The 27,993-nt window shown below is 39.5% G+C and overlaps 1 protein-coding gene across 1 annotated transcript; it reads right to left on the bottom strand.

Moving 5' to 3' along the window:
* Positions 1-930: 930 nt before the first annotated feature.
* irf10 (interferon regulatory factor 10) lies at positions 931-18,666 on the bottom strand. Its single transcript, XM_079801796.1, has 9 exons — positions 18,619-18,666; positions 18,305-18,482; positions 17,952-18,141; positions 17,121-17,197; positions 16,950-16,995; positions 16,767-16,868; positions 10,498-10,884; positions 10,295-10,413; positions 931-1,325 (listed from the first exon to the last, which is right to left on the bottom strand). The coding sequence occupies exons 2-9, from the start codon at positions 18,476-18,478 to the stop codon at positions 1,227-1,229; spliced, it is 1,194 nt and encodes a 397-aa protein (XP_079657922.1). The 5' UTR covers positions 18,479-18,482; positions 18,619-18,666; the 3' UTR covers positions 931-1,226.
* Positions 18,667-27,993: the final 9,327 nt, after the last annotated feature.

Here is a 27,993-nt window from a genome sequence, read left to right as displayed (position 1 = left end):
GGGACAGGTGTGGTGGTATGGGTAAGTTTAAGGGTAGGGTTAGGGACAGGTGTGGTGGTGTGGGTCAGTTTAAGGGTAGGGTTAGGGACAGGTGTGGTGGTGTGGGTCAGTTTAAGGGTAGGGTTAGGGACAGGTGTGGTGGTGTGGGTCAGTTTAAGGGTAGGGTTAGGGACAGGTGTGGTGGTGTGGGTCAGTTTAAGGGTAGGGTTAGGGACAGGTGTGGTGGTGTGGGTCAGTTTAAGGGTAGGGTTAGGGACAGGTGTGGTGGTGTGGGTCAGTTTAAGGGTAGGGTTAGGGACAGGTGTGGTGGTATGGGTCAGTTTAAGGGTAGGGTTAGGGACAGGTGTGGTGGTATGGGTCAGTTTAAGGGTAGAGTTAGGGACAGGTGTGGTGGTGTGGGTCAGTTTAAGGGTAGAGTTAGGGACAGGTGTGGTGGTGTGGTTCAGTTTAAGGGTAGAGTTAGGGACAGGTGTGGTGGTGTGGGTCAGTTTAAGGGTAGGGTTAGGGACAGGTGTGGTGGTGTGGGTCAGTTTAAGGGTAGGGTTAGGGACAGGTGTGGTGGTGTGGGTCAGTTTAAGGGTAGGGTTAGGGACAGGTGTGGTGGTATGGGTCAGTTTAAGGGTAGGGTTAGGTGTAAGGGAAGTGTCAACAGTGTAATTATAAATGTAACTACAGAAATTAATTACAGACATGACATTACAGATATTTTTTTAAATGTAAGTACAATGTAAAAACATGTATGTACACAATAAGTGCATTGTATCAAATGATTAATTAAAATGTTAGTACATAGTAGTTAAGGCCACCTAATATAAAGTGGGTCCGAAACTTTTAATTTTTTCTTTCTCTGACGGGTTTGAAGGGTCAGACTGCACAGTAAATATTGCTTATATGTGAGTGGTTATTTCAGAAGAAAAACGTGAAATGATACAGAAGACAAAACTCTTTATTTAAATTTTTTATGAACATAATTTTACAAAAAAATAAAGAAATCATAATCTAATTCCATCAGTCCATCATAATTATTAAAAAAATAAAGATTATAAAGATATAAAGCATCATAATGAAAGGGGAAAAAATTGAACATATATTTAATTCTACTGCAGTTAGTTACAGAAATATGAATGTTATAATTATTATTATCATTATTATTAATAATAATGTTATTATTTGTAGAAATCCAGCAGAGGGATGTTGAAGCGTGTGCTGCTCTGGTTGAGCTGTGTCTAATCATTGGTTTTCCTGTGCGGGGGTGATGGCTTCATCTCCACATTATTAGGTGCATTATGCCTGCGGAGACACTCTACAGCAAACAGAGGAATCACCTACACACAGAGAAAGAGACAGAATATTCATGACCTCAATGATTATTATTCCACAATGCCCTCTACTGGTAGTCAAAGAACTGCTGCGTTTACAGAAAGCACATGAGTGTGTGATTTACACTGAAACAACAACAACAGCAAAAATAATCTAGATTTAAGGAGGGGATAAACTTCAATATCAGGACACTTTATATTGTGTTTTTAAAAACGAAGAATAAGAACATACATATAATTACAGTTTACCTTTGTATCTCATAATACTGACTTCATAATAATGAGAACATTTCCTGTAATTAAGTTTTTTAAGGGTAACACTTTATTTTAAGGGTCCAGAATAATGCATTAGTTAAGCATTAATTAAGGGTTAACTTGTTCACAACTAAGCATTAGTTAAGCACGAACACACTAGTAATTAATGATTAACTTTACATTTTAAGGGTCCGTAATTATGCATTAGTTAAACTAGTAATTAATGATTTGCTTGTTCACAATTATGCATTAGTTAAGCATGGACATAATAGTTATTAATGATTAACTTAACATTACAGTAAGGGCATATTAGACATTATTTACAACTTAATAAGCCATGTATTATTTTTCTGTGTAATTATATGTCTGTATTTTCTGTTAAGTTAACTGAACAATAAGCTAGTAATTATGTTTAATTACTGCTGATTTTGCCGTTATAAATAGCTAAAATAGTGTAATAAAGACAATTTGAGCCCCTATTCTGAAGTGAAAGTTTTATTCTCATTAATTATTGCACTTATTGAATGATATTTAAGTTTATTAACCAGAATAAGCCAATAATTAAGCCTAACTACCATTAATACAGTACTAATAAAGGCAATTTGACCCCCTATTCTAAAGTGAAAGTTTAATCCTCATTAATTATGGCACTTATTGAGTTATCATCACTAAACATTTCGCTGTTTGTGACTTCTGCTGCAAACTTGGTTCAAAGGATTACGTTAAACAAAACTTCACTTTAAAACTCTAAAATGAATAACATTTCTGTAATCATTTAACCATAGTTTATCATGTAATACATATTGTGTTTGCCGTAGACACAATGACTAGAAAGTACACCAAAACGCAACATAAATTCACAAAATACACCAATTTAATTTGTTTGCTGTAATCCACATCTTTAGAATACATATGATGATCTTCTTTATCCAGCGATCTTCTTCTTCATGTTCAACAGCGACCGTAAACAAATCCTGCGCACGTTATGAATTCAAAAAACTCGCTTTACGGCAGTGATATCAAACGCTCATTGGCTCTCGCCTGCTTCGTCACAGATTGCCACATGCCGTGTTTTAGTGTTTGAATGAGAAACGCACAAGCCTTCAAATAGTGGAGTCAAGCTTAAATTAAATAACTTAAATTATCTATATCGCCAGAGAGGACTCCGACTGCAACACATCGTTTATTTGGACTACTATTGGTACCGCTTTTGACATTTTCACAATAAATAAATTATTGTGATTACACTTTTGTTATGTTTTTTCTTCATAAGTTCACCATAACGTTAAGTTACATACTTTTAAGAAATGTTTATATGTAGGTTTAGAGGTTTGAGTGAGATTAGTGGCTCAACATATAATTGTAATGCTATATTGTTACTAAATTTTAAACTTTCCAAAACATTTCTGCTCATTAAGTTGTATTGTCACTTTTTATTCTCTGTTTGTTATGTTTGGGTTTAGGGATATAACATGTATCTATAAAATGGTAAAAGGGGAATTGTACATCTTTTTTCATGATATAAAATATATTTTTCGGGGTTTTTTTCTGTAATACATAATACGTTTGTTTCAATGTTAACCTTACCTTAAACCATTTATCCAAATATACAACAAAAGTATGTTTTGTGTCCGTAAAAGCTGCTTATTCTGGTCAATAAACTTAAATATCACTGAATAAGTGCCATAATTAACGAGGATTAAACTTTCACTTTAGAATAAGGGGTCAAATTGCCTTTATTAGCACTGTATTAATGGTAGTTAGGCTTAATTATTGGCTTATTCTGGTTAATAAACTTAAATATCATTCAATAAGTGCAATAATTAATGAGAATAAAACTTTCACTTCAGAATAGGGGGTCAAATTGTCTTTATTACACTATTTTAGCTATTTATAACGGCAAAATCAGCAGTAATTAAACATAATTACTAGCTTATTGTTCAGTTAACTTAACAGAAAATACAGACATATAATATAAAAATAATATATGGCTTATTAAGTTGTAAATAATGTCTAATATGCCCTTACTGTAATGTTAAGTTAATCATTAATAACTATTGTGTCCATGCTTAACTAATGCATAATTGTGAACAAGCAAATCATTAATTACTAGTTTAACTAATGCATAATTACGGACCCTTAAAATGTGAAGTTAATCATTAATTACTAGTGTGTTCGTGCTTAACTAATGCTTAGTTGTGAACAAGTTAACCCTTAATTAATGCTTAACTAATGCATTATTCTGGACCCTTAAAATAAAGTGTTACCGTTTTAAGTTTTGATAATAAGCACTTATGATTATGTTCAGTCACTATAAGACTGTAGAAAGTCATATCTGTAAGAAAATTGTGCAATTGTTTTGAAATTATGTAAATCAAGTGATGGAAAAATGGTGTCCATATCTTTTCCCCTCACTTCCAAATATTTAAAGGTGCAGTGTGTGAATTTGAACTGCATCTAGTGGTGAGGTCGTGAATTGCAATCACCCACCGCACACCCCTCCCTTTCGAAACACACAGAGAAGCTACGGTGGCCCACACAGGACAAAGATGTGGTCGTCTGAGACAGCAGAGAGTAGCTAGCCCTCTGTAGAGCAGTTTGTCCCTTTAGGGCAGGGTTCCTCAAACTCGATCCTGGAGGGCCGCTGTCCTGCAGAGTTTAGCTCCAACCCTGATCAAACACACCTTCCTGTGATTTCCTAGTGATCCTGAGTACCTTGATTAACTTGCTCTGGTGTGTTTGATCAGGGTTGGAGCTAAACTCTGCAGGACAGTGGCCCTCCAGGACCGAGTTTGAGGAACCCTGCTTTAGGGCTACTGTAGAAACATGGCGGCGCAAAATGGCGACTTCACTGTAAGGGGAGCCGCGGTACATGGAGATAGAAATGCCTCATTCTAAGGTAATACAAACATTTTCGGGGGGGATCTGTCTAATGGCACTTAGTACTACAGTACCCACAAGTCTCTGCATATGTTACTATGGAGATGACTTTTGAAATCTGCAAAAATACATTCAAATACAGTTTTATATTATATAGTTGTCAAAGGTGGCGGCTTCATATTTTAACAGAATAAAGAATTGGAAGTTTGGCGATTTGCAGTTTCTTGAGGCAATGCACAATGGGAACGTGAATGCCTTGTTTACACCTGGTATTAAGATGCGTTTTGGTCGATTGTATCACAAGTGGACGATGCTAAATACAGGTGTAAACGGGGTCTAAAACGCTCTGAGCTTGTCCACTTTTGAACACTTCCAGAGGTAATGGGAAACACATTGGGCCGGATTGTGATCGAATGTGACCCGCTCCTCTCCGCCTACTGACCTAACACGTAAACATTATGGGAAGCGCACTAGCAAGACTGGAATTGGCTGGAGACACAAATTGGGTTTAAAGATCAAAAATGAACCAAGCTCAATGTTCTGTCTATATTCCTGATTTCTAACACACACTCACAGCGTTTGGCTGGTCTTGTGTGTGTCAGAGCAGAAACTAAAGCTGAAGATCTCCGGGTGTTTTTCCATCGTCTCCGATCACGTTCATATGGAAATTGCTGAAGCTTATTTTGTTCATTAGACCGAAAGATCGGAAAAAACCCATACATTTACCCGCCCATAGACCCTCCCCTCAAAGAAATCAGGACAGAAGTGGTTGAAAGTGGAATGTGTCTCCTTCGTCTACTTGTGATCCAATCGATCTTAATAGCAGGTGTGAACAGGGCCTTAGATACCTCACCAGCCCATCTCACACTGGTTTAGATACCTCACCAGCCCATCTCACACTGGTTTAGATACCTCACCAGCCCATCTCACACTGGTTTAGATACCTCACCAGCCCATCTCACACTGGTTTAGATACCTCACCAGCCCATCTCACACTGGTTTAGATACCTCACCAGCCCATCTCACACTGGTTTAGATACCTCACCAGCCCATCTCACACTGGTTTAGATACCTCACCATCCCATCTCACACTGGTTTAGATACCTCACCAGCCCATCTCACACTGGTTTAGATACCTCACCAGCCCATCTCACACTGGTTTAGATACCTCACCAGCCCATCTCACACTGGTTTAGATACCTCACCAGCCCATCTCACACTGGTTTAGATACCTCACCAGCCCATCTCACACTGGTTTAGATACCTCACCAGCCCATCTCACACTGGTTTAGATACCTCACCAGCCCATCTCACACTGGTTTAGAGACCTCACCAGCCCATCCCTCACCAGCCCATCTCACACTGGTTTAGATACCTCACCAGCCCATCTCACACTGGTTTAGATACCTCACCAGCCCATCTCACACTGGTTTAGATACCTCACCAGCCCATCTCACACTGGTTTAGATACCTCACCAGCCCATCTCACACTGGTTTAGATACCTCACCAGCCCATCTCACACTGGTTTAGAGACCTCACCAGCCCATCTCACACTGGTTTAGATACCTCACCAGCCCATCTCACACTGGTTTAGATACCTCACCAGCCCATCTCACACTGGTTTAGATACCTCACCAGCCCATCTCACACTGGTTTAGAGACCTCACCAGCCCATCTCACACTGGTTTAGATACCTCACCAGCCCATCTCACACTGGTTAGTCAGGCAATGGCTTTTTCTCGTGGTTGAGTGTGTGTGGATACGGGGAGCCGCTGGTGAGCTGTTACCTTTCTATGGTTTCTTTTTTCCCTCAAGGGACTGCTTGTGAACAGAGAAAAACTCTGCTTTGAACAGTTTGATGGGATGTTTTCATCCGCTAGTTAACTGCTTTTATCACTTGAACCCTTGCACATCGTGTGACCAAGTGGAGGAGACAGGGGGCAGGACGAGTGCTATACCACTGAATCTGATAATGCACCTAAGTTAACATTAGGGACCACTGTTTGAATGATGCACACTATGTAGGCTCCTGGAAACCTGTAGAAGTCAGCCAATCCGATTCAGACTTTTGCCTTCGACACCTTTTGTTTCAATCTGAATGAATTCATGATCGCTATATAAAGGGATCGGGTTGATGTGCGCGTTATATGTTATGTTTATATGCGTTTACTGGCCTCGTGTCTCACGGAGGAGCTCGGACGCATAAAATGAGGAGCGACAACAGTGAAGGAGGAGAGAGGACCATGCCTGGATTTTACATTGTGTTTTGTTTACGTTTTGGTTTGTGTGTGCACACTTTTACTTTAAGTTAATTTGTATTTGTGTTAAAGTTTGTTGAGTGTTCCTCCTTCTTCCCATAACAATGAACCACGTTAGAATGTTATAAGCTTTAAAACGGAATTGATTTTCTGACATGCACTCACTGCACGAATATAGTTTCCTGCTGTTTGCGCACACTAACCATTCTCCTATATTGTTTCTTTTCTTTGATTTAAAGAGTAGGCTTAATATTTATCTATTTCAGGTCCGAGTTAGGAGACGGCGGGCACATGAACCAGGAATAAAGTGTAACACAACCACATAACACAAAGACGACACGGAAAAATGAAGAGAGGAAACCAAGGGTATAAATACACAGAGATAACAAGATGATTAAATGGACAACAGGTGAACGAAATCCAATCAGAAACCATAGAAAATAACTAGCAAACAGATATAAGGGTGAGTAAATGATGACACTATTTTCATTCTTGGGTGAACTAGCTCTGTAAGGTACCTCAATGTCATCTTGAAGTATTTCTTCCGTTGGGTAAATTTGACCCAAGAAAAAAAATGTATTGAGTGTTCAAATGAGTAATCCAATACCCTAGGACTTTTGTCGAACTTGAACAACGAATTCACTAGGGATGAAACGATTACCAGTTTCACGATAAACCGCGATAAAATGTACCGACGGTTAGTAATATCGTTTAAATTTAATTATCATTAAAACCGATTTTGAAAACTCGCGGTAAATCCTGTCCAACCAGCATCCGTCTGACGCTGTTTTTTGAATGAGAATAAATGGCAGAAGGCAGTGACAGTGCCGGGAGATATTTTGGAAATATTTAGGCTTTTACAAAAGTCCTGAGGGAAACTTAATCGAAGATGGTCACCCTGTCTGCAGAACATGCCAGAAGAAAGTCTCTGTAAATCGAGGGAAACACCTCAAATCTGCGAACGCAAGGCAAGTGGACTTTGACCTCAATACCAAAACTACGTCTAGGAAATAATAACGAGAAGCTTGAGCCAAAGACGAACGAGCAAGTTCAGACAAGACAAGGGTGACATTTAAGGGATAATAATCAGGGCTCGCCATTTGCGGGTGTAACTTGCGTTATTTCGGCTGTGGCGTGTTACATAGTCACTCATACTAACGCACTTTGGCAGTTGAACTTATTATAGTCTTCTCAAAAGCCACCTGTTATACGGTTTGCGCATTATAACACATCACACGTGTTTCTATTGAGTTAATGAATGCGATGTCTAATAATCAGAGGCGTTCAGATTAGCCGGAGGTTTGTTCAGAGCGCGCTCTCACTGAAATCTGCGCTCAAAGCGGAGATGAACGTGCGATGTACGCATTCATCATACAGTGATTGACTGTTTTTGTTCTATTTCAGCAGCGAAAATAGTTTCAAACAAACACAGCAGAACCACAGCGCATCTGATATGACTGCCATAAAGTTGGCTTGACGTTCGAGATTCACGAATTTAGGGACCGTCTCTAAAGTTACATACACTGGTATACACGTTTCTAACTTCAGTAGCGTTTGAAGAGAATTACTTAGTCATCAATCTGACTGTAAAGTGTTCATCTAGGTGTCAGGTATGATGCACACCTTTTGGATTTTTGATATTTAATAAAATAAACTGTCAAATAATTTGAAAATATGGATATGTATTACTTCACTAGGATACTGTTTGGGCTCTTAGACAAAATATGCTAGATTTAAATGTGTCATAGCTGATAGAACACTGTAAATATATTGTCAAGCAATATTCTCATCAGAGACAATATTAAGAATTATATTTACACCAAATTATTATTATTTATGCGTTGCTATTGATGACGGCCATTATAAGGAAGGAAATCCCACAGAATAGAATCTAGCTTAAAAAAGTGCATAGAGCTGCTTGATTTATTTGTTGTTTGTTGATTTTCAAATATAAAACTTGTTGAAATGTTTTAAGTGTGTGCATCTGTTCTTTTTGAACACTTTCATCTCATTTGAAGAAAACCGTGATAATATTGATAACCGTGATCATTTGGGTCACAATAATCGTGATGTGAAATTTCCATACCGTTTCATCCCTAGAATGCACACACACATGCAAATAAATGACTGGATTGAAATTGGTTGAAATTTTAAAAAGTAACAAATCCTTCCCTCGTCGGTCAATTTGACTCTGTTAGGAATGAATGAAATATGAGGAATTCATTAGTACGCAAAGATTTTGTAATGTCTACATGTGTGTCTGAAGGCATCCTGAAAATAAATGACTTTAGGACCCAGCGGAACAGCTCATCCGCTCTATATAGAGCTATAAGGTATCAAGAGTCATGAAATATCATCTTATATTATTATTTCTCCACAAGAGGTCGGCAAAGACACCCAATGTGAGATATTCTGAGCTGAATTAAAAGAGTTATGCATGAAATCAGGAGTTATTTTGAATTTAAGTTGAAAGAATGTGAAGAATGTGCTTAAATAATTATTTATTTATTATTTATTGATAACATTTAGTATAATTAACATGGATAAAAATGAGTGATAAAAAAATCTATATAAAAAAAATGCATTAAAAATATTATCATAACAAAATGAAATGATCTTTCTTGACAAAAAAAATTAAGTATAATTGTGGGGCTTCGGGTCATTTTGACCCACGAGGGAAGGATTTGGGAAGGAAGTGAGGGATGAGGGTTAAATTGTGTTGCGCTACAACAAAGTCCTTAGTGACCATTTCACCCAATAGTGTGTTTGTGTTGGTTTGTGCTCGTATTTAGGCCACGCCCACACCGGGGGGGGGGGGAACAATCCAACGCTCTCCATTGACTTTGCATTGTGTGAGGCTGCCTCATTGTCATTTCGGACTTATAACAAAAAACAGAACAATGTCTAAAATCTGATATGTGACAAGGTTTACACAGAAATAAACAAGCTAAAAAACACAGAAATAAGTTTTTATAAGCTGTCGACCCCCAAAAAACCGAGCGTTTAAGAAGATAAAAGTGGATACAGGCAATACGAAGTGAAGCTTCAGCTGAAGAATGGGTCAATTTTGGGATCCTGACACTCAGTATGCCTCAATATGTCTATGTGTGCAGTAAACATTCGGTCACTGTTAAGTCAAATATCCAAATGTCCGTTTTATATATGATATTTCCTGTCGCTGATTACGTTATCCTCTAGTCGCCGTAGTTCTCAGTGTAATATGAGCCGTCACGCTCTGTCTCAATGCCCTGAATCCACTTTTTTGTCCTTAAACGCTTGTTATTTGGGTCAACAGCTTATAAAAACGTCTGGGTTTTTGCTTCTAGGTTTTGTTTAGCTTGTTTGCTGTACACCTTGTCACATATCAGCTTTTATACATTGTTTAGTTTTTTGTTATAAGTCCGAAATGACAAAAAGGCCGCTTCACGCAATGCAAAGTCAATGGAGACGGTTTGATTGTTTTCCCCCCCGGTGGGCGTGGTCTTCAGATTATGACGCGTGTCGCTCTGTCTCTATCTCTAACTGCTGAGTGCAAAAACACAAAAGTCGACACTTCAGGAATAATGCCGCTGAATACTCACTTGTGCAGTGATGAGCTTCTTAGTCTTTGGTTGGCTGGGGTCAGGGAACTCCTCTCCGAAGCACAGGTCTACTGTGTATCGGGGCTCGGGACCAGTGCCCTGCTGGTGGTTTTGTAGCTCTGCCAAGAAAACAGGAATCAGTGTGAGGACATGATGAAGAAAGCCTATCAAAAGGACTGGTTTAAGTCCTCCCTCTTCTTCACCTTGTATGAAGATGGTCACATCCAGGAGTTTGCGGGTCCTCTCTCTCTCTAGTTTGTTTGGTTTGTGTCTGTGCTCTGCCAATGGGCCGTCCCAGTACACGCGGCCCTGGCAGAAGCGTTTGATGAACACGCCGTCTGGAGCCACCCACACCAGCACACCTTTCTCCAGGTGGGGCAGGAGACGGCTCATGGCGTCAGTGATGCCCGGGGGCAGGTGGATGATGTCCGGACGGGGGAAGAAGACCTTCTCGGCTTCACAAGGCCCATAGATGCGCTCGTTTCCTACCGGAGCACAGCCTTGCAGAATGAAGCAGCCGTCTGGAGACGCAGTTACCAGTTTCTGCACCTGGTTACCATGATAGAACAAACGCACCTCCAGACGGCAGTCTACAAACACACACACACACACACGCGACTTATGATTACATCTGACATGTGTCCAAATACTTCACTGTACATCAACATTGACTGAAATGGTATATAACTTTCAGCATAGTCTATGGTTTGTCTCTCAATGAGTGATTAAATATTCACAATCACAATAGCCAGGTTTCCATCCAAGGACTTTAGCGCATTTAGCGCATCAAAATGTCTACCGATATATCTGATGGAAATGCCAATTATTGATATTTGTTTGCAAATGTCGACACAATCTTTTTCCGTTTACCTTTAGCGTATACATTTTTGGTCGATACTTCAAATGTCACGAAAAACTAGTTTTTGTTGAGAAAAAGAACTTTAATGCAAGTAAATGTGGCATCACATGACAGAATTAGCCTATACGGCGTCCGTGGCGTTGCTCCCGTTAAAGCTACACTGTGTTATTTTCCCCCATCTAGTGGTGAACTTGTATATGACCATCCAGTGAATATTAGTTTCTGCTCCTCTCAATTCCGATTTCGTTTTAACTCTTACGGTGGCCGATTTAGTCCAAGATTAACATGAATTCCAGCTCGACCTCGTCCACATTGGACACGGTGCCATCGAGTGTTAAAACGCCAAAGGCGAAGCTTGAATTTACGGGAATGTCCCTCTTTGGCTAATGTACTTTCAAGATGGAGGAGCAACATGGCGACCCGCATTCAAACCCTCACCCGTATGTGTTTACAATGGCATATTATAAACTTACCAGAATACTTTATTACTTGAAAGAAGTAAATATGCATTAATGAGCACATATATTTTTGAAAGAACTAAGTGTTTTTAGCTAAGAATAAACTAAAAAAGTTACACAGTGTAGCTTTAAAGCACCGTTTCTCTGAAGTTCAAAGGCACATTAAATCATTTCATATTCATTGTATATTAAATTATTTTATTAATTATTTTACATGATTCATAAAGTTATTGTAGAGTCACTGTAGTGAGATGGACTTTGTAACGACGTCTTTAGTGTCTTTTAAGGGTCTTGAGAGTGAACCGTGCATTGAGCCAATGGAGGCCTTTCAGAGCATCAGATTTACACTAAAATATCTTCATTTGTGTCTGAAGATGAACGGAGGTCTGACGGGTGTCCAACCACATGAGGGTGAGGAATTAATGACAGAATTTACATTTTTGGGTGAACTAACCCTTTAAGAGACCAGCAGAGGTCCTCTGTCATATGCACACCAAGAAACTTGGAGCTTTTGACTCTTTGCACATGTGTTCCATTGATGTGTAGTGGTGAGTGGTCCGCTTGAGTTCTCCTGAAGTCATCCATAATGTCTTTAGTCTTATCAACATTAAGAGATAGATTGTTGTCTCATACTGCGAGCTGGTACCCCTCCTCCCTATACGCTGACTCATTGTGCTGATGAGGCCCAAAACTGGTATCATCAGCAAACTTGATGATGTGATTTTGTCTGTTTTTTTTTTTACAATCTAATAAAAGTTAATCAGAAAAATAATAGCTAAATGCACCCGTTTCTGAATATTGCTTAATCAAGTATCGATCTAAATAGTCTTTATAATGAAGTTAAAAAAAAACATGACACTTGTTAAAGGGTTAGTTCACCCAAAAATGTAAATTCTGTCATTAATTCCTCACCCTCATGTGGTTGGACACCCGTCAGACCTCCGTTCATCTTCAGACACAAATGAAGATATTTTAGTGTAAATCTGATGCTCTGAAAGGCCTCCATTGGCTCAATGCACGGTTCACTCTCAAGACCCTTAAAAGACACTAAAGACTAAAGTTACAAAGTCCATCTCACTACAGTGGCTCTACAATAACTTTATGAATCGGCGAGAATAGTTTTTGTGCGCAAAAAAACCCTAAATAACGACTTATATAGTGATGACGATTTCAAAACACGGCCTCATGAAGCTTCGAAGCGTTATGAATCAGTGAGTCGAATCAAGATTCGGATCGCGTGTCAAACTGCTGAAATTTGGCGATTCAAACTGCTGAATCAACTCACTGATTCATAACGCTTTTTTTTCCTGTACTTTTCGGAATCGCGGAAATCATAAGGCCCTACACTTTCCACAAGATGCACGTTCAACGCGGACGCAAAGCCGGTTGTCATGATAATGAACACCACAGCAACCGCTTGTGCATCTACGCTGAACGCGTATCGTATATTAAAAGCATTTTAGGGGGCCCTTGGCTTCAGGAGGGCCCCAGGCGGTCGCCTACCTTTGCCTATTGGTAAGTCCGCCCCTGGTTACAGCTGCATCTGACTCGGAGGGAAAAGAAAGAGCAGCGATTGGGTGTTATTGAACTCTGAAACCAGAACAAATAACTGTCTTTGGTTTGAATGATCTGACATGCATATCAAACCGCGACTGGCTGCATGTTCAAGGCTTACGGTAAAGATTGTTGCTATATGACCGAACATTTTACTGTACTAATCTTTGACAAATGTGACCCTGGGGGCGTATTACAGAAACATCTTAACTTTTGATTCCTATCTTATCTGTTTGGTAACCATGGCAATTTCAGTTAGGACCGCATTCAGGACAAAGGCTATTACAGAACGACATTTCTTAAGTGCTTAATCGTATCTTAACTATGGATAGGAAATGGTCGGGTATTACAGAAGCATCCTAACTCGACAAAAAATCCTAAAAGCTGTCTTAACTTTAGGAAAACCCCACTGGTGTCCTCACTTCAAACCTTTTTGAAATCCAATGGTAAAAATCACAGTACAAAAGCCTTTTTCGAGAGAGCGTTACATTTATTACTTTTGGAGGACCCAGAGGATGTGCTGTGCTTTGATGATAAAATGCTTGTAAATAATTACAGACTCCCACGACACATGATTCTGCAGTTAGTTGACGAATTGCGAGCAACATTACAGAGGCCAATGAGCCGTCACGGAGCATTACCGGTCATTCACTGGCGTAAAGTTGGTTTGACGCTGGACGTTCAATATTTGCAAATGTAAGGACCGTCTCTAAAGCACATACGACATTGGTACCTACACATTTCTAACTACAATAAACTTTGAACGGAATAATAAAATGTAAATGAATGTAAAATGTGTGCATCAAACACCTAGATGAAGACTTTACAGTTGGTTTTGATCATGGGCGTCGGAACCATTGTATGTGTGTGAAAAAGTACCCACTTTTTACGATCAATGATATTGGACCCACTCACTTTTATCATCTCTAACATTCAGCACATGTCTGTTTACCTATCCCTAATCGATAAACACTTATTATTAAAAACGTTAGACGCTTTATTTCCACTTTTCTAATATTTTCTTAATTTTTATTGAAAATAAATGCCTTTCCGATTTGATATGTGATGGGAAAACGGAGAAGATTGAGTTCGGCGAAAGGCGGTCTCGAACCGCGGGTCGATTTGTGTCAAAACTAGATGCCGTGCATCTCACCCCTACACTACTGTCGCTCTCAATGATAAGGCGATTTCTGTAATTTTGTCTTTCCGAACTATACGTTTAGCAAGCAAAGCGGTATATTTGTACTTAATGTAATTGGCATCTACTCCAGTAAAAAATTCTGAGGACCCACCAACATTTTTTTTGCTTCCGACGCCCATGGTTTTGATAAAGTAAGTCATTCTGTTCAAATGCGATTGAAGTTAGAAATGTGTACCAATGTCGTATGTAACTTTAGAGACGCTCCCTAAATTTGCGCATATCAAATGTCTAATAACATCAAAACCAACTTTATGCCTGTTCATTCTTCAAGTGAATAACGCCTTATACTCTTTTTTTTGCAAAAGGCGATTTATAAAACAGGATTTAACTTTTCAACGGAGCTTCAATTTCTGCCGCACTGGAATTAAAAGCACGCCGCTGTTTCTCCATTTTAATTTTAGCTTTACCTCAGAAGCAGTTTGCGGTTGTTGGTTGCTTGGTAACAGACCTGACAGTTGATTACCGAACTCGATGGAGCGGTTTAAGATTTCCAAACTACAGATAAGATGAGATTTTGTAAGATAGCTAAGAATCCTAAATCAAGTTAAGATTTGCTTCTGTAATACGAAATTGTGAAAAATCCTAAATGAACTTATCATATCTTAAGTTAAGACCTAAGATGGAAAGTTTCTGTAATAGAATAGAGCTTAGAATAGAATAGAATACAAATTCTGTAATAGAGCACAAAACCAGTCATGCGTCTGACGGGTATATTTGTGGCCAACAATACATTGAATGGGTCAAAATGATCCATTTTTCTTTTATGCCAAAAATCATTAGGATATTAATATCATGTTCCATGAAGATGTTTTTTTAATTTCATACCGTAAATATATCAGAAATGTATTATTAGTAGTCTTCATTAAGACAACTTTAAAGGAGATTTTCTCAATATTAAGATTTTTTTGCACCCTCAGATTCCAGATTTTCAAATATTGCCCTATCCTAACGAACCACACATCAGATGATGTATAAATGTAAATTTAAAAAAATTTACCCTTATGACTGGTTTTGTGGTCCTGGGGGCGTATTACAGTAACCCCACTGGTGTCCTCACTTCAAACCTTTTTGAAATCCAATGGTAAAAATCACAATACAAAAGCCTTTTTCGAGAGAGCGTTACATTTATTAATTATACGGAGAGCAGCAACGTTTGATGTTGGAGAGACTTTTGGAGGACCCAGAGGATGAGCCGTGCTTTGATGATAAAATACTTGTAAATAATTACAGACTTCCACGACACATGATTCTGCAGTTAGTTGACGAATTGCGACCAACATTGCAGAGGCCAATGAGCCGTCACGGAGCATTACCGGTCGTTCTTCAAGTGACTAACGCCTTACAGTTTTTCTCTCTTTTTTTTGTTGAAAAAGGTGATTTATAATACAGGCTTTAACTTTTCAACTGAGCCATCAATCTCTGCCGCAAATGTTCAAATTTCAATCTCTGCCGAACTGAAATTAAAAGCACGCCATTTTGATTTTAGCTTTACCTCAGAAGCAGTTTGCGGTTGTTGGTTGCTTGGTAACAGACCTGACAGTTGATTACCGAACTCGATGGAGCGGTTTAAGATTTCCAAACTACAGATAAGATGAGATTTTGTAAGATAGGATAAGAATCCTAAATCAAGTTAAGATTTGCTTCTGTAATACGAAATTGTGAAAAATCCTAAATTATCTTGAGTTAAGACCTAAGATAGAAAGTTTCTGTAATACGCTCCCTGCCCTGTGTCCATGGGCTTTGTCGCATAAAGGCCGTTCATCAGTCCTGTCAGACAAGCCCACTTCACCGTCATCTTCTGATTAATATTTCATCATTTAGTAATAGGTCTATTATTCATGAAAACAGTAAACTGGCAAATTTCAATGGTCTCGTTACTCTCGGCACGTTTCAAATATCTGGGATGTGAAAGATACGATATAATTTGTGATATACATGAAATTATGTGTGGAAACGACTCAAGGGCAGATTTTTTTTGCGACAACAAAACTCATCATGCACTCATTATTTTATCGGTAAATTGGATGCAAAAAAAACTTTTTTTAGCGCATATTTACTTTGTCAATAACATAACAGAGGAAAAAGTGGATGGAAACTTGGCTAGTGACACCAGATTTCAAGTTAGTTCTTATGCTGCGTTCAGACTACACAATATTTTTTGTCTGTTTTGGCTTCTAAATAAAGAAACATAATTCCACGAGCAATACCATCGTCGGTTATCGTACACTATGACACGCTATACGAGATGAAACCATCGATTCCCGACGGCCATTGATGTTTACGAATCACCACAACACCCTACGTCAAACGGACCGCAACAAAATCAGGCTGATATTGTGTAGTCTGAACTCGGCATTAATAAACTAAAGAAACTTTGAGCTTGCGGATAAATTCTCTCACCAGATATGGGGGTGTGAGATGGATATATGGGGACAGGTTGAAGATTGGGGTTAACACAGGCATTAGTGCCTGTACTGGGACACGCATACGACCTGCCATTCACTGCACACACACACAAACAATGTAAGTGAAAATGAAACAGTTTATCGTTAAGTGATTTTTTCCTGAAACTTAAACACTGACCACTCCATCCAGCACATTTGTTTGAGTCGCCGACTGGACCGTCCACCTGGATGTGAAAATAGACTGTTATTTTCATGTAACTCTGGAATCTGTCCAGCAGGAGGCAGAGACGTTTAATCCAGGTTTACAGCCAGTGTGGGGATTTCCACAGGCGTTCTCATTGAGCAGTACCTGCATGGGCACATGTGTCTCTCTCAAGGCTTCGCTGCAGTCGCTGTCATGTGACATCTCTGGATTCTCAGCAGATTCTGGAGGACAGAAGGAGTGGCTTACACTTCTTTTGAATATGATTGAGTGTGTGTGTGTGTGTGTGTGTGTGTGTGTGTGTGTGTGTGTGTGTGTGTGTGTGTGTGTGTGTGTGTGTGTGTGTGTGTGTGTGTGTGGGGGCATGTTTTTGTGAAATATCAGGACACAAATGTGTATAATGACATGGGTATTACAAAAAGAGGGTGAAATATGAGGACGTTCCCCATGTCCTCACTTTTCAAAATGCTTATAAATCATACAGGATGAGTTTTTTTTCACAGAAAGTGAACTGCACAGTCTCCTGTGAGGGTTAGGTTTAGGGACAGGGGCAGTGTAAGGGGATAGAAAATACGGTTTGTACGGTATAAAAACCATTACGCCTATGGAATGTCCTCACATTTCACAAAAACAAACATGTGTGTGTGTGTGTGTGTGTGTGTGTGTGTGTGTGTGTGTGTGTGTGTGTGTGTGTGTGTGTGTGTGTGTGTGTGTGTGTGTGTGTGTGTGTGTGTGTGTGTGAGTGATGGGTAGGTTTAGGGGTAGGGTTTGTGTGCGTGTGTGTGTGTGTGTGTGTGTGATGGGTAGGTTTAGGGGCAGTGTAAGGGGATAGAAAATACGGTTTGTACGGTATAAAAACCATTACGCCTATGGAATGTCCTCACATTTCACAAAATCAAACATGGAAGGAAGAGGAAGTGAGATTTGGGGGTTGGGCGACTGAGGTTTGAGGAACACAAGTGCAGATCTTTATAATACCTGTCAGTCGTCCCGTGTCTTCCAGGATCCGGTAGACCTTGTAGGGCTCAGAGATATCCAGCTGACTGCGCTCCTGGTCCTCCTGGAAGTCTGTGCTCTTGTTGAGGGCGCAGCGCAGGCGTGTCTTCCACGTAGAGGGGTCAGCTTTGTCCCTGCCCTCTTGAAATTTACCCTTGTACATGGCCCATGCCTGAGACGTACAGTGTTTAATCTGTATTGTTTATTTTTGCAAATTGTGTACTTTTTTTCAAGGGAAAATGTATTAAATGAAAGAATGACACAAATGAAAAGCTACATGCTGATATAAATGAAATAATGAATGAAATGACGTAATCTCGTTGTGGTGTGTTTACCTTGAAGAGCGCCGCGTCCTGGTTCTGTCGGTAGTCCTGTTTGGCGGCGTGTTTCCAGGGGATCCTGAACATGCTCTTCTCCTCGTTTTCCCAGCTCAGTCCCGGGTATTTTCCGCTGTCTATCTGCGCAATGAGCCATTCTCTCAGTCGCATGTGCCTCGACCTGTCTTCCATCAATCTAAAACAATAACACCATCAAATCATCTGTACAACTTCAGCCACATTTCCAAACAGCAGTTCTGCTGTAACACACCAATATTTCTATAAACTTGTGCTAAGGTCATTAAAAAAAATGAAATTTTCGATGAACTCACAGTGGAATAATTGCATGTATTCAGACATGTGAGTGCGCTTTCAAAGTGAAAGTAAAAGCATGAAGTGAAACACTTTCGGTTTCCCGTGCAGTGAAATTGCCCTGATAACAAACCACGTTCACGTGAGACGAGGCAAGACAAACTGTCACACACACACACGGAGAAGTGCAACAGAAGATTCATATAGAAAGCAAAGCCACAACCTCAGCTCTGGGAAGAGTTTAAGGAGAACTCATCGCGTATGCTGCGCCGTAAAGTTAGTTTTAGGTTCGATATTCGCCGGGCATTTGTTGCACTTTACCACAGTTCTATAGAGTCTTACAAAAATATCAATACCACGACACGTTTTAACAGTATGTAACCATTTTATATCAACATGAAACATGAATTCAAAATCACCTACGTGTAAAGCTGCATATTTATATATGAGAAACATTAGGCTGTTACTACAGCGGATGATGTCTGAGGGAACGTCTGCCAATTCCACAAACTGCGTTAAAACGTATAATTCACAACGTCTTTTGTTATTATTATGGTGACGCATTGCTGCCACATACGCTACATATAATTTTTTTCACTCAATTATGTCGTAATAACGAGATCTTATGTCATATATTTTCTCCTAATAAGGGCATGTGTTGTATAGTGATGTGTGTACTCTCTAAAAAGAGATGTGTTAAAAATGACACGTTGTGTTAGTTTTAACACATGTAGTGAGTGTGCTCAGGGACAACACGTGTCAAATTTAACACAATAAATGTGTAAGTCATTTTAACACATAAATTGTGTCAGGTAATCACATACTCAGATGTAATTTTAAAAATAAAGTGAAACTAAATTATTAAGCATTTAATCAATAGTCGAGTACAGAACGCATGTGCACACAAAGTATAATGTTTCAAACTCTATGACTCTATAAAATTATTCACACTTCAACACCACATCGATGCTGCTTTTGAGAAAAAATCATGAAGAGATAACAGTTGACCGAGTTTGCGCTTTGAATTAAATTAAAATGTAGCAACTGATCAAACATTCTATATAAATAACTTTTATTTACTCAGGCCTGTTTACCGCTTGTAAAGCTTCATGAGGCCGTGTTTTAAAATCGTCATCACTATATAAGTCGTTATTTAGGGTTTTTTTTGCGCAAAAAAACTATTCTCGCCGATTCATAAAGTTATTGTACAGTCACTGTAGTGAGATGGACTTTGTAACGGCGTCTTTAGTGTCTTTTAAGGGTCTTGAGAGTGAACCGTGCATTGAGCCAATGGAGGCCTTTCAGAGCATCAGATTTACACTAAAATATCTTCATTTGTGTCTGAAGATGAACGGAGGTCTGACGGGTGTCCAACCACATGAGGGTGAGGAATTAATGACAGAATTTGAATTTTTGGGTGAACTAACCCTTTAAAGGCTACACATAAGGTGACCAGACGTCCCGAAAAACTCGGGACAGTCCCGAAATCTAAACTGTTGTCCCAAATCCCGAATCTGGCCCTAATTGTCCCGAAAATTATACTAAAGCAAAAAAAAATTCTAAGTAAAAAAAAAAATTCTTGCTGGTGTAGCTTACCGGAACCCCAACGCGCTGCTAAAAAGCAAAAACGCCTCTGCAGGTTCCGGGAGGAGTGGGTGGGGAAGTATCCATGGATTGCCACAGCCTTAAGCGATGAAAGTAAAGACAATACAACCTTTTTGTCCCCATTTTTGTAATAAGCCTTGATGAAGAGAGCACAAGTTGCTGCAGCCGCGAGAGGACAGTGATGTACGCGTAAAGAAGTGATTGATTGTTCGCGGCACTGTGTACAAAAAAATACTTGACTACACAATTATTTCTTTATTTTCGTTTATGTTTATTAGTGTTAGGATATACAGAAAGGTCTGAGTTACTTACAACAGTCATTGTTTTTTTTTCTTTTCACAATGACATTTGAGTTCACGATTTTAATGGTGTTTTTTTGTGGCAGAAAAAGACTAAAAAAAGACAGAAAAAGGGCTAAAGACTAATGACAGACTGTTGATCTTTGAATAAAAATATGTTTGGTTCAGGTTTGAAATTCATTATCTTTTATTATAGGCTACGCAGTCTAATAAGCCCCCCATCCCGTCACCCAAGACCAAAACCACCCCCCCCCCCCATTAAAACCGGCTTTGATTGGTTAACTATTTTATATGTTCTTCAATATGTTTCACGCGGTTTCATGCGTGAGGGACGCCGGACAAATGGACGTCTATCTGAGTCTAAAAATCTACGGGCAGCATGTGACCTGAAGCTGGTCTCTAATTGGTTCTTAAAGATCCTCCTCCGGACGCAGGTCGTTGCGTCCCTGGCGAATCAGAATTGGATGCGTGTTATTTTATCCAATCTGATTGGTTCTCGTCACCTGTCATTCAACTCTCCGCTCTTGGCCACTAAAGCGAAAGTGCGCGGGCGACACAGTCACTCCGACTCCGCCAAAACCTTATTAGGATGATCACTTTCGTAGAGATGCCAGCAGTTAAACCAAATTCTTTCACAAGGCATTCGAGCAATGCCTTTTATTGCTTTCCCTGTCTTTTATTTCTAAGTGTCGGTACTGAAGTTTTGTGGACAACAACGTGGGGTAAGAGACCTCAAATATCTGACTGAAAAATGCAAACGTCATGACACTGCTGAGATGACTGACTTTAATCAGAGAGTCATTGAGAAAGTTGCTGGCCAGAAAGAAAGGAGAGCAAAATGTGTTCAAGTAGTCAACATGCTTTTTTATTCTTTTGTTTTTTCCTTTCCTCATTCAATTATATGTGGGAAATGAATGTGTTAAAAGATAAAAGTGAAGACACTGTTTTCTCTTTAATGCTTGAATTTAGTCAACATGCATCTTGATACTAACCCCCCGCGAAAAAAACGCCCCCCCCCCCAGAAATAATTATCACCAGCCGCCACAGCTACACATGACATTTTTTCACTAGCGAGGTAATAGCAGCGCTGTTTAGAGACACAGCACAGAGGTAGCCTAATTCACACAAGTTCTCTCTCTCTCTCTCTCTCTCTCTGTATCTCTGTCACTCTCTCTCTCTCTCTCTCTCTCTTTCTAATAACTTCATTAATAACTACATTATTCTGTCTGCTATCAATGGCTCAAGCCTGCGTTAACAGCTTTAAAATTACGTTACGGAACTAGCAAAAGAGCCGTTGGATGAGACGCGGAAGAAATAGTCCTACTCACAATAGCGATTTAAGTACAAAAACCGGACGAATCCCTTTAAATATATCATCGGATCGATGTCTTGAGGTGTGGTAACCGTAGTATAAGCGGAATAATTGACTCCGGGCCGTTGAATTATTAGAAAAATAATCGTCGTCAATTATTCCTTACGTATTCTATAGTGATAAAGTCTACGTCAATCAACACTTTATTATTATGAAAATACCCGAGAAGGCTTGAAGAACTAAAAAGAGTTTCTATATTTTACTATATCTCTTTACATAAATATTATTTTCTATTTAAAACTATGATTTCCTTATTTTACACACCCAACTACTGGCTTTCCAATAGGTTACACGCACTTTTCACAATCCATTACGGAGCTGATCAATTTTGATTTTGCATATTGTTTCTTTAAACGTTCTTTTGTGTAGTTCATATGACCACCGTACACTATTTCAATAACATAATTTATTTTGTAGCCTATGCTATGCTTTGCACAACAAAAAGTTAATTGTGCTGGTAAGTCCTGAGTTTCGGTCTGAGTGTTGTTCCCGTTTTCTTGTTCTTCTGTGTTTTAATAAATGTGTGTTATCAGAATCACCTTCATTCTTTCATTTGATTTGACATTATGGCTAAGGCAAAATGTCTTTTAAAAGTAATAACCAGACAAGAGTTATTTGATGTTCGCTGAAGTCTGGGTTTATCTTAAACTGCCGCTTTAGCGCAGGAGCAAGAGTTGTGTGAGACACTACAACAGGCTTGTATAGGCCTACTAATAATTCATTAATAAGGACTGTGTTCTTGAACAAAATTAAATATGACATATTTTAAGTTAAACTCAGTGTAAGACAAGAGGCTAACAATGTCAAGATCAATATTTGTGTAGCCTGCCTGACACAGTATTTTAATGTAAACTACAATATTTAAAGGGGTAATGAACTAAGAAATCAACTTTCCTTTGAGCTTTTGATATATAAAAGGTCATGGTAATATAAGAATATCCTGTAAATTTCAGAGCTGAAAGCTTCCTTGTTAGTCAAAGAAAAGCTTTTATGATACCAGCCCCAGAAAACGAGAGCTCTCAGAATTTGCGGATCTCTTACGTAATAGGACTTAGATAGGCCTGAACTTAATAGGCCGCCTCTACAGATAAATATGCTTCTGTAGCCCCGCCCACCGACTCGTCAGCTAAGGATCGTCCCTGCATAAGCTTCCTTCTGAACACACACTTGTGTGTGTAGGCTAATACATGTTTTTTTTATGTGTTAGTTTTGCATAACCTTACAGATCGTTTGAAATCTATTGATTATATACCTTAGCAGCTGTCACAGGGTGGAGAAGTGTTATTGAAATGGTTCACTCGTGATCGGACTTGTAACATTATGGGCCATGCGCGAGTGTGTGTGTCTCCGCGTCTGCGCAAGTGTGTGTGTCCACGTCGTCGTTCCATGTTCCATCGTGATGTTCCACCCTAGTAGAAGTAATCCAAGTATTCAGAATAGTTTACTCAGATTGAGCACCGTAACGGAATACATTATAAATTACATTTTTGGGCATATATTCTGTAATGAAATACATTTTGAAAGTATCCTTCCCAACATTGCCGAAGGACTTATTCCGTTCAGACACGAATCACAAGCTCATAAGGTCAGATTCTATATTCCATTGTTACGTCCACCTGGCTCAAAGTGAAGCAACATAAGACAAGGGGAGGCCACACATGGAACTCAATTTAAGAAATAAACATTTAATAGAAAATAAGTCAAAGTAATAGTACAATAACTCAGTAAAAATAAAGAAAAGAAAAACAATCTGGAACTGAAGAGGAAAAGATGAACGCCCCAGTCCAACTCCGCCATTCCTTTTGTACTCGCGGTCTCTTGACTCAAGCGCAATCACCGGTAATGCAGCACACCTGTACCTGACGCTCACTCTAGAACATGGAACAACGCCACCTGGTGGAAAAACACTGTAGGCCGTGACACCATATAGCCATTAATACAATTGCTTACATATACAGTGGGGAGAACAAGTATTTGATACACTGCCGATTTTGCAGGTTTTCCTACTTACAAAGCATGTAGAATTCTGTATTTTATTTTAATCATAGGTACACTTCAACTGTGAGAGATGGAATCTAAAACAAAATCCAGAAAATCACATTGTATGATTTTTAAATAATTAATTTGCATTTTATTGCATGACATAAGTATTTCTATCACCTACCAACCGGAAAGAATTCCGGCTCTCACAGACCTGTTAGTTTTTCTTTAAGAAGCCCTCCTGTTCTCCACTCATTACCTGTATTAACTGCACCTGTTTGAACTCGTTACCTGTATAAAAGACACCTGTCCACACACTCAATCAAACACACTCCAACCTCTCCACAATGGCCAAGACCAGAGAGCTGTGTAAGGACATCAGGGATAAAATTGTAGACCTGCACAAGGCTGGGATGGGCTACAGGACAATAGGCAAGCAGCTTGGAGAGAAGGCAGCAACTGTTGGCGCAATTATTAGAAAATGGAAGAAGTTCAAGATGACGGTCAATCTTCCTCGGTCTGGGGCACAATGCAAGATCTCACCTCGTGGGGCATCAATGATCATGAGGAAGGTGAGGGATCAGCCCAGAACTACATGGCAGGACCTGGTCAATGACCTGAAGAGAGCTGGGACCACAGTCTCAAAGAAAACCATTAGTACACACTACAACCTCCTTCCCTCAGTTAGAGCATTGAAGATGGGTCGTGGCTGGGTCTTTCAGCATGACAGTGACCCGAAACACACAGCCAGGGCAACAAAGGAGTGGCTTCGTAAGAAGCATCTCAAGGTCCTGGAGTGGCCTAGCCAGTCTCCAGACCTGAACCCAATAGAAAATCTTTGGAGGGAACTGAAAGTCCGTATTGCCCAGCAACAGCCCCGAAACCTGAAGGATCTGGAGAAGGTCTGTCAGAAGGAGTGGGCCAAAATCCCTGCTGCAGTGTGTGCAAACCTGCTCAAAAACTACAGGAAACGTATGATCTCTGTAACTGCAAACAAAGGTTTCTGTACCAAATATTAAGTTCTGCTTTTCTGATGTATCAAATACTTATGTCATGCAATAAAATGCAAATTAATAACTTAAAAATCATAAAATGTGATTTTCTAGATTTTTGTTTTATTTTAGATTCCGTCACTCACCCCACTGTATATATGTATATGTGAGTGTGTGTGTTCGGGAGCAAAATTATTAATCTTAATCCTAATATTATGAAAACGGCTTTGTTAATGTTTCTTATCGCCTCACATTGACAGTTAATTATTGAAGTGGTCATGAAATCAAAACGTACCATATTTACTTTGTTAGCGGATATTATTAGTCTTGTCTGAAAAACTAACTTTCAAAATCGGAAAAGTTATTTCCGGTCTGGAATGGCGTTCACGGCTTGGGTTGAAAATGCTTAACCCGTTAGTCTGCTATGAGTGAGAGATGGAGAGGAGCGCTGAAGTAACCCTGCCCTCTATTCAATATTACATTTCACTTGGAAATACGTCACAGCACTGGAGAAAAGTCGGTTGCAACTTTTAACGTTACATTACATGTCACAAAAATTGTAGGCTATAGTTCTATTTTCAATTTAAAATCTCGAAATGAGAGAAATGTTTATTAGTTTGCCTGATTATTTTTTCAGTTGTGAACAGCTGTTAAATATGAAATGTTTAGTTAAGCTATCAACAATTTACCTCACACTTTATGACTGTTAACAACTGAAGCGTCGAGTTGCCGGGGAATTCGCACTCAGCAGTTTCTGTGAATATAAAGCCTGCTTACTTTGATTGGTCATCTGAAATATTTTGACATTGAAGAGTGGTGACCAATGAGGCATCTCAGATGAGACGAATTTTGCTACTTTGTTGCTTTGCAATATCCTTAACATATCTATATACAATATTTTTCCAAATATGGCCTTGTGATATTCGGTGCCATTGATGGATACTCCAGGAAGGTTTTTATTTATTTTTATAAATATCTTGGTAACATTTTGGTAACACACAAACCATGAACAGCTGGATTTTTATGAACTAACGTTAACTAATGCTGAACAGAGTTGTTGTGTTAATGGTTAGTTCATGTTAACTAATGCATTAACTAATGTTAACTAATACAACCTTATTGTAAAGTATTACCAATATCTTTACCGCAATGTATTGTTTTAAAATGTACATATTAAATGAATGATGGAATACAGAAATCAGGGATGCAGATCTACACCCCTGCAGTTTAGCTTCAACTCTAATTAAACGTAGCCTACCTGATCCAGCTAATCAAGATCTTCAGCCTTGTTTGAATAGTACAGGGTCCAGTTGCATAAACATAGCCCTTATGTTAAGACTTTGTCTTAAGTACTAGTACGAACATCTAGCAAGGAGTAAAGGGGCATTCAGTCTTACTTTTTAGACCAGTCTACGCGTGCATGTAACTGACTTGAAATAGTTATAAAGTCTTAACAAAAAAATTAATGACCAACTTCTAAGAGTAGTCTTAGCAGTTCATAGTCTGATATCGTCATACTTAATTCTAGTCAGAATATGAGTCTGATACTGCTCCGTTGGGCTGTGATTATGGGGCGTGTTTCAACCGGACCAGGAAAGACCTCAATTGGATAGACCTACAACCAATCAGAGCAACGGAGCGACGCATAGCGTTAGTTGTCAAATGTCAACCGAACTCAACTGCACTGTGTTGCCATGTCTGCGGGTTGAAGCGACCCCAATTACGTGATATACAGACCCAGGAATATGAATTTTAGCTGCCAGCCATGCCAAAATAACACATATTTTACCCCCCAAATGCCTTTTTTCCCGGAGAACCCCCCCTGGAAAGCTATTGGGCTTGTTTTTGGCTAGTTTTGAGGAACGTTAGCAATTGGGCGGGTTTTGTTGTAAAAACTTGGCAACTCTGTCTGCACGCACGCTGGTATAAGTAACGTTAGAAGAAAAAGATGAGTGTAAACGATCTTTGCCGGTGTTGTAAAAAAAGAATTTAAGGATACACAGAGTACAGGTTTACCTGGCGTGCACCCTTCAGAAAACTGCAGACAAGGCTGTGAGATCCAAGAGAAGATCCACCAACTGGAACATGATATGCAGGGCCGGATTAACCATTAGGGCAACTGGTCACTTGCCCCGGGGCACAGGACATCTAAGGGGCCCTGGGCACTGTCAAATATTATGTTAGATCACGTTATAAACGCAATCCTTACTTTCCTAATTATATTTTTGCAACCCGTTCGATCAACATATGTTAAATCACGTAAAAAACAGTGTCTGTAGCTTCTTGCGCTGCTGTGCAGCGAGCGAGGACGAGCTGTCAAGTCGAATCACGTGACTTGACGCTCTGAAATCAGTGTTGCCAGATTGGGCGGTTTTGAATTTGATTGTGCGGTTAAAAACGGGTTTGGGCAGGTGGACAAAATTTGGGTTGGTTTGGGGTCAGTTTGGTGGTTTTCAAACATCTAAATTGTATAGTCTAATTGGTTAATAACAAACTCAAGTGTGCATCATGACACACACCGGCCCAGCGTTCAGCGTAGAGTCAGCTGGCGTTGGTGTTGACGTCGCTGACGAGCACGCACTTTCAGCCAATCAGCGATCAGCAGGGAGTCGCGACTCGCGCTCATTCATGAAAGGTTTTCAACGCGAAATTGTAGCTGGATATCAAATGATCGCTATGCCAAAGTGGCATAAATATACAGTAAGTTATCTACAGTAATGAGTGGGAGAGGGATCCAACTCTCAAAACGTGGATTACACCTGTGAAATTGCAAAGACTCTTTATACATATAACTAACTCCAAGAGGTTGAATGACTTGAATTGAAATCGAATAGGCTAGTAACTTATATGACTCCTGAGCATCATCGTGTGCACACTGGCCTGATCAGGACATCTGCACCTTTTAAAGCGTCTAGACTGCGCTCTACTCGTCCCAACAGCTGCTGAAAGAGGGTTGAATCAACGATTAATCAATTTTGACTGTGTTAAGTTCTGCGTTATGTTCTATAAATATGTACTTCACGAAAGACATAACGTTACTAGTTCTATCTGAAGTTAAAGCACAGCACAAAAGTAAACGCATTCTTGTTGTTAATACTAAACTATTGTACAGCATCAGTGAATGACACATTTTGGCTGTGGTGTGTG

The sequence above is a fragment of the Gobio gobio genome (genome assembly GCF_949357685.1).
Source record: "Gobio gobio genome assembly, chromosome: 21".
Taxonomy (NCBI): Eukaryota; Metazoa; Chordata; class Actinopteri; order Cypriniformes; family Gobionidae; genus Gobio; species Gobio gobio.
This window is presented reverse-complemented; position numbering and strand designations above follow the sequence as displayed.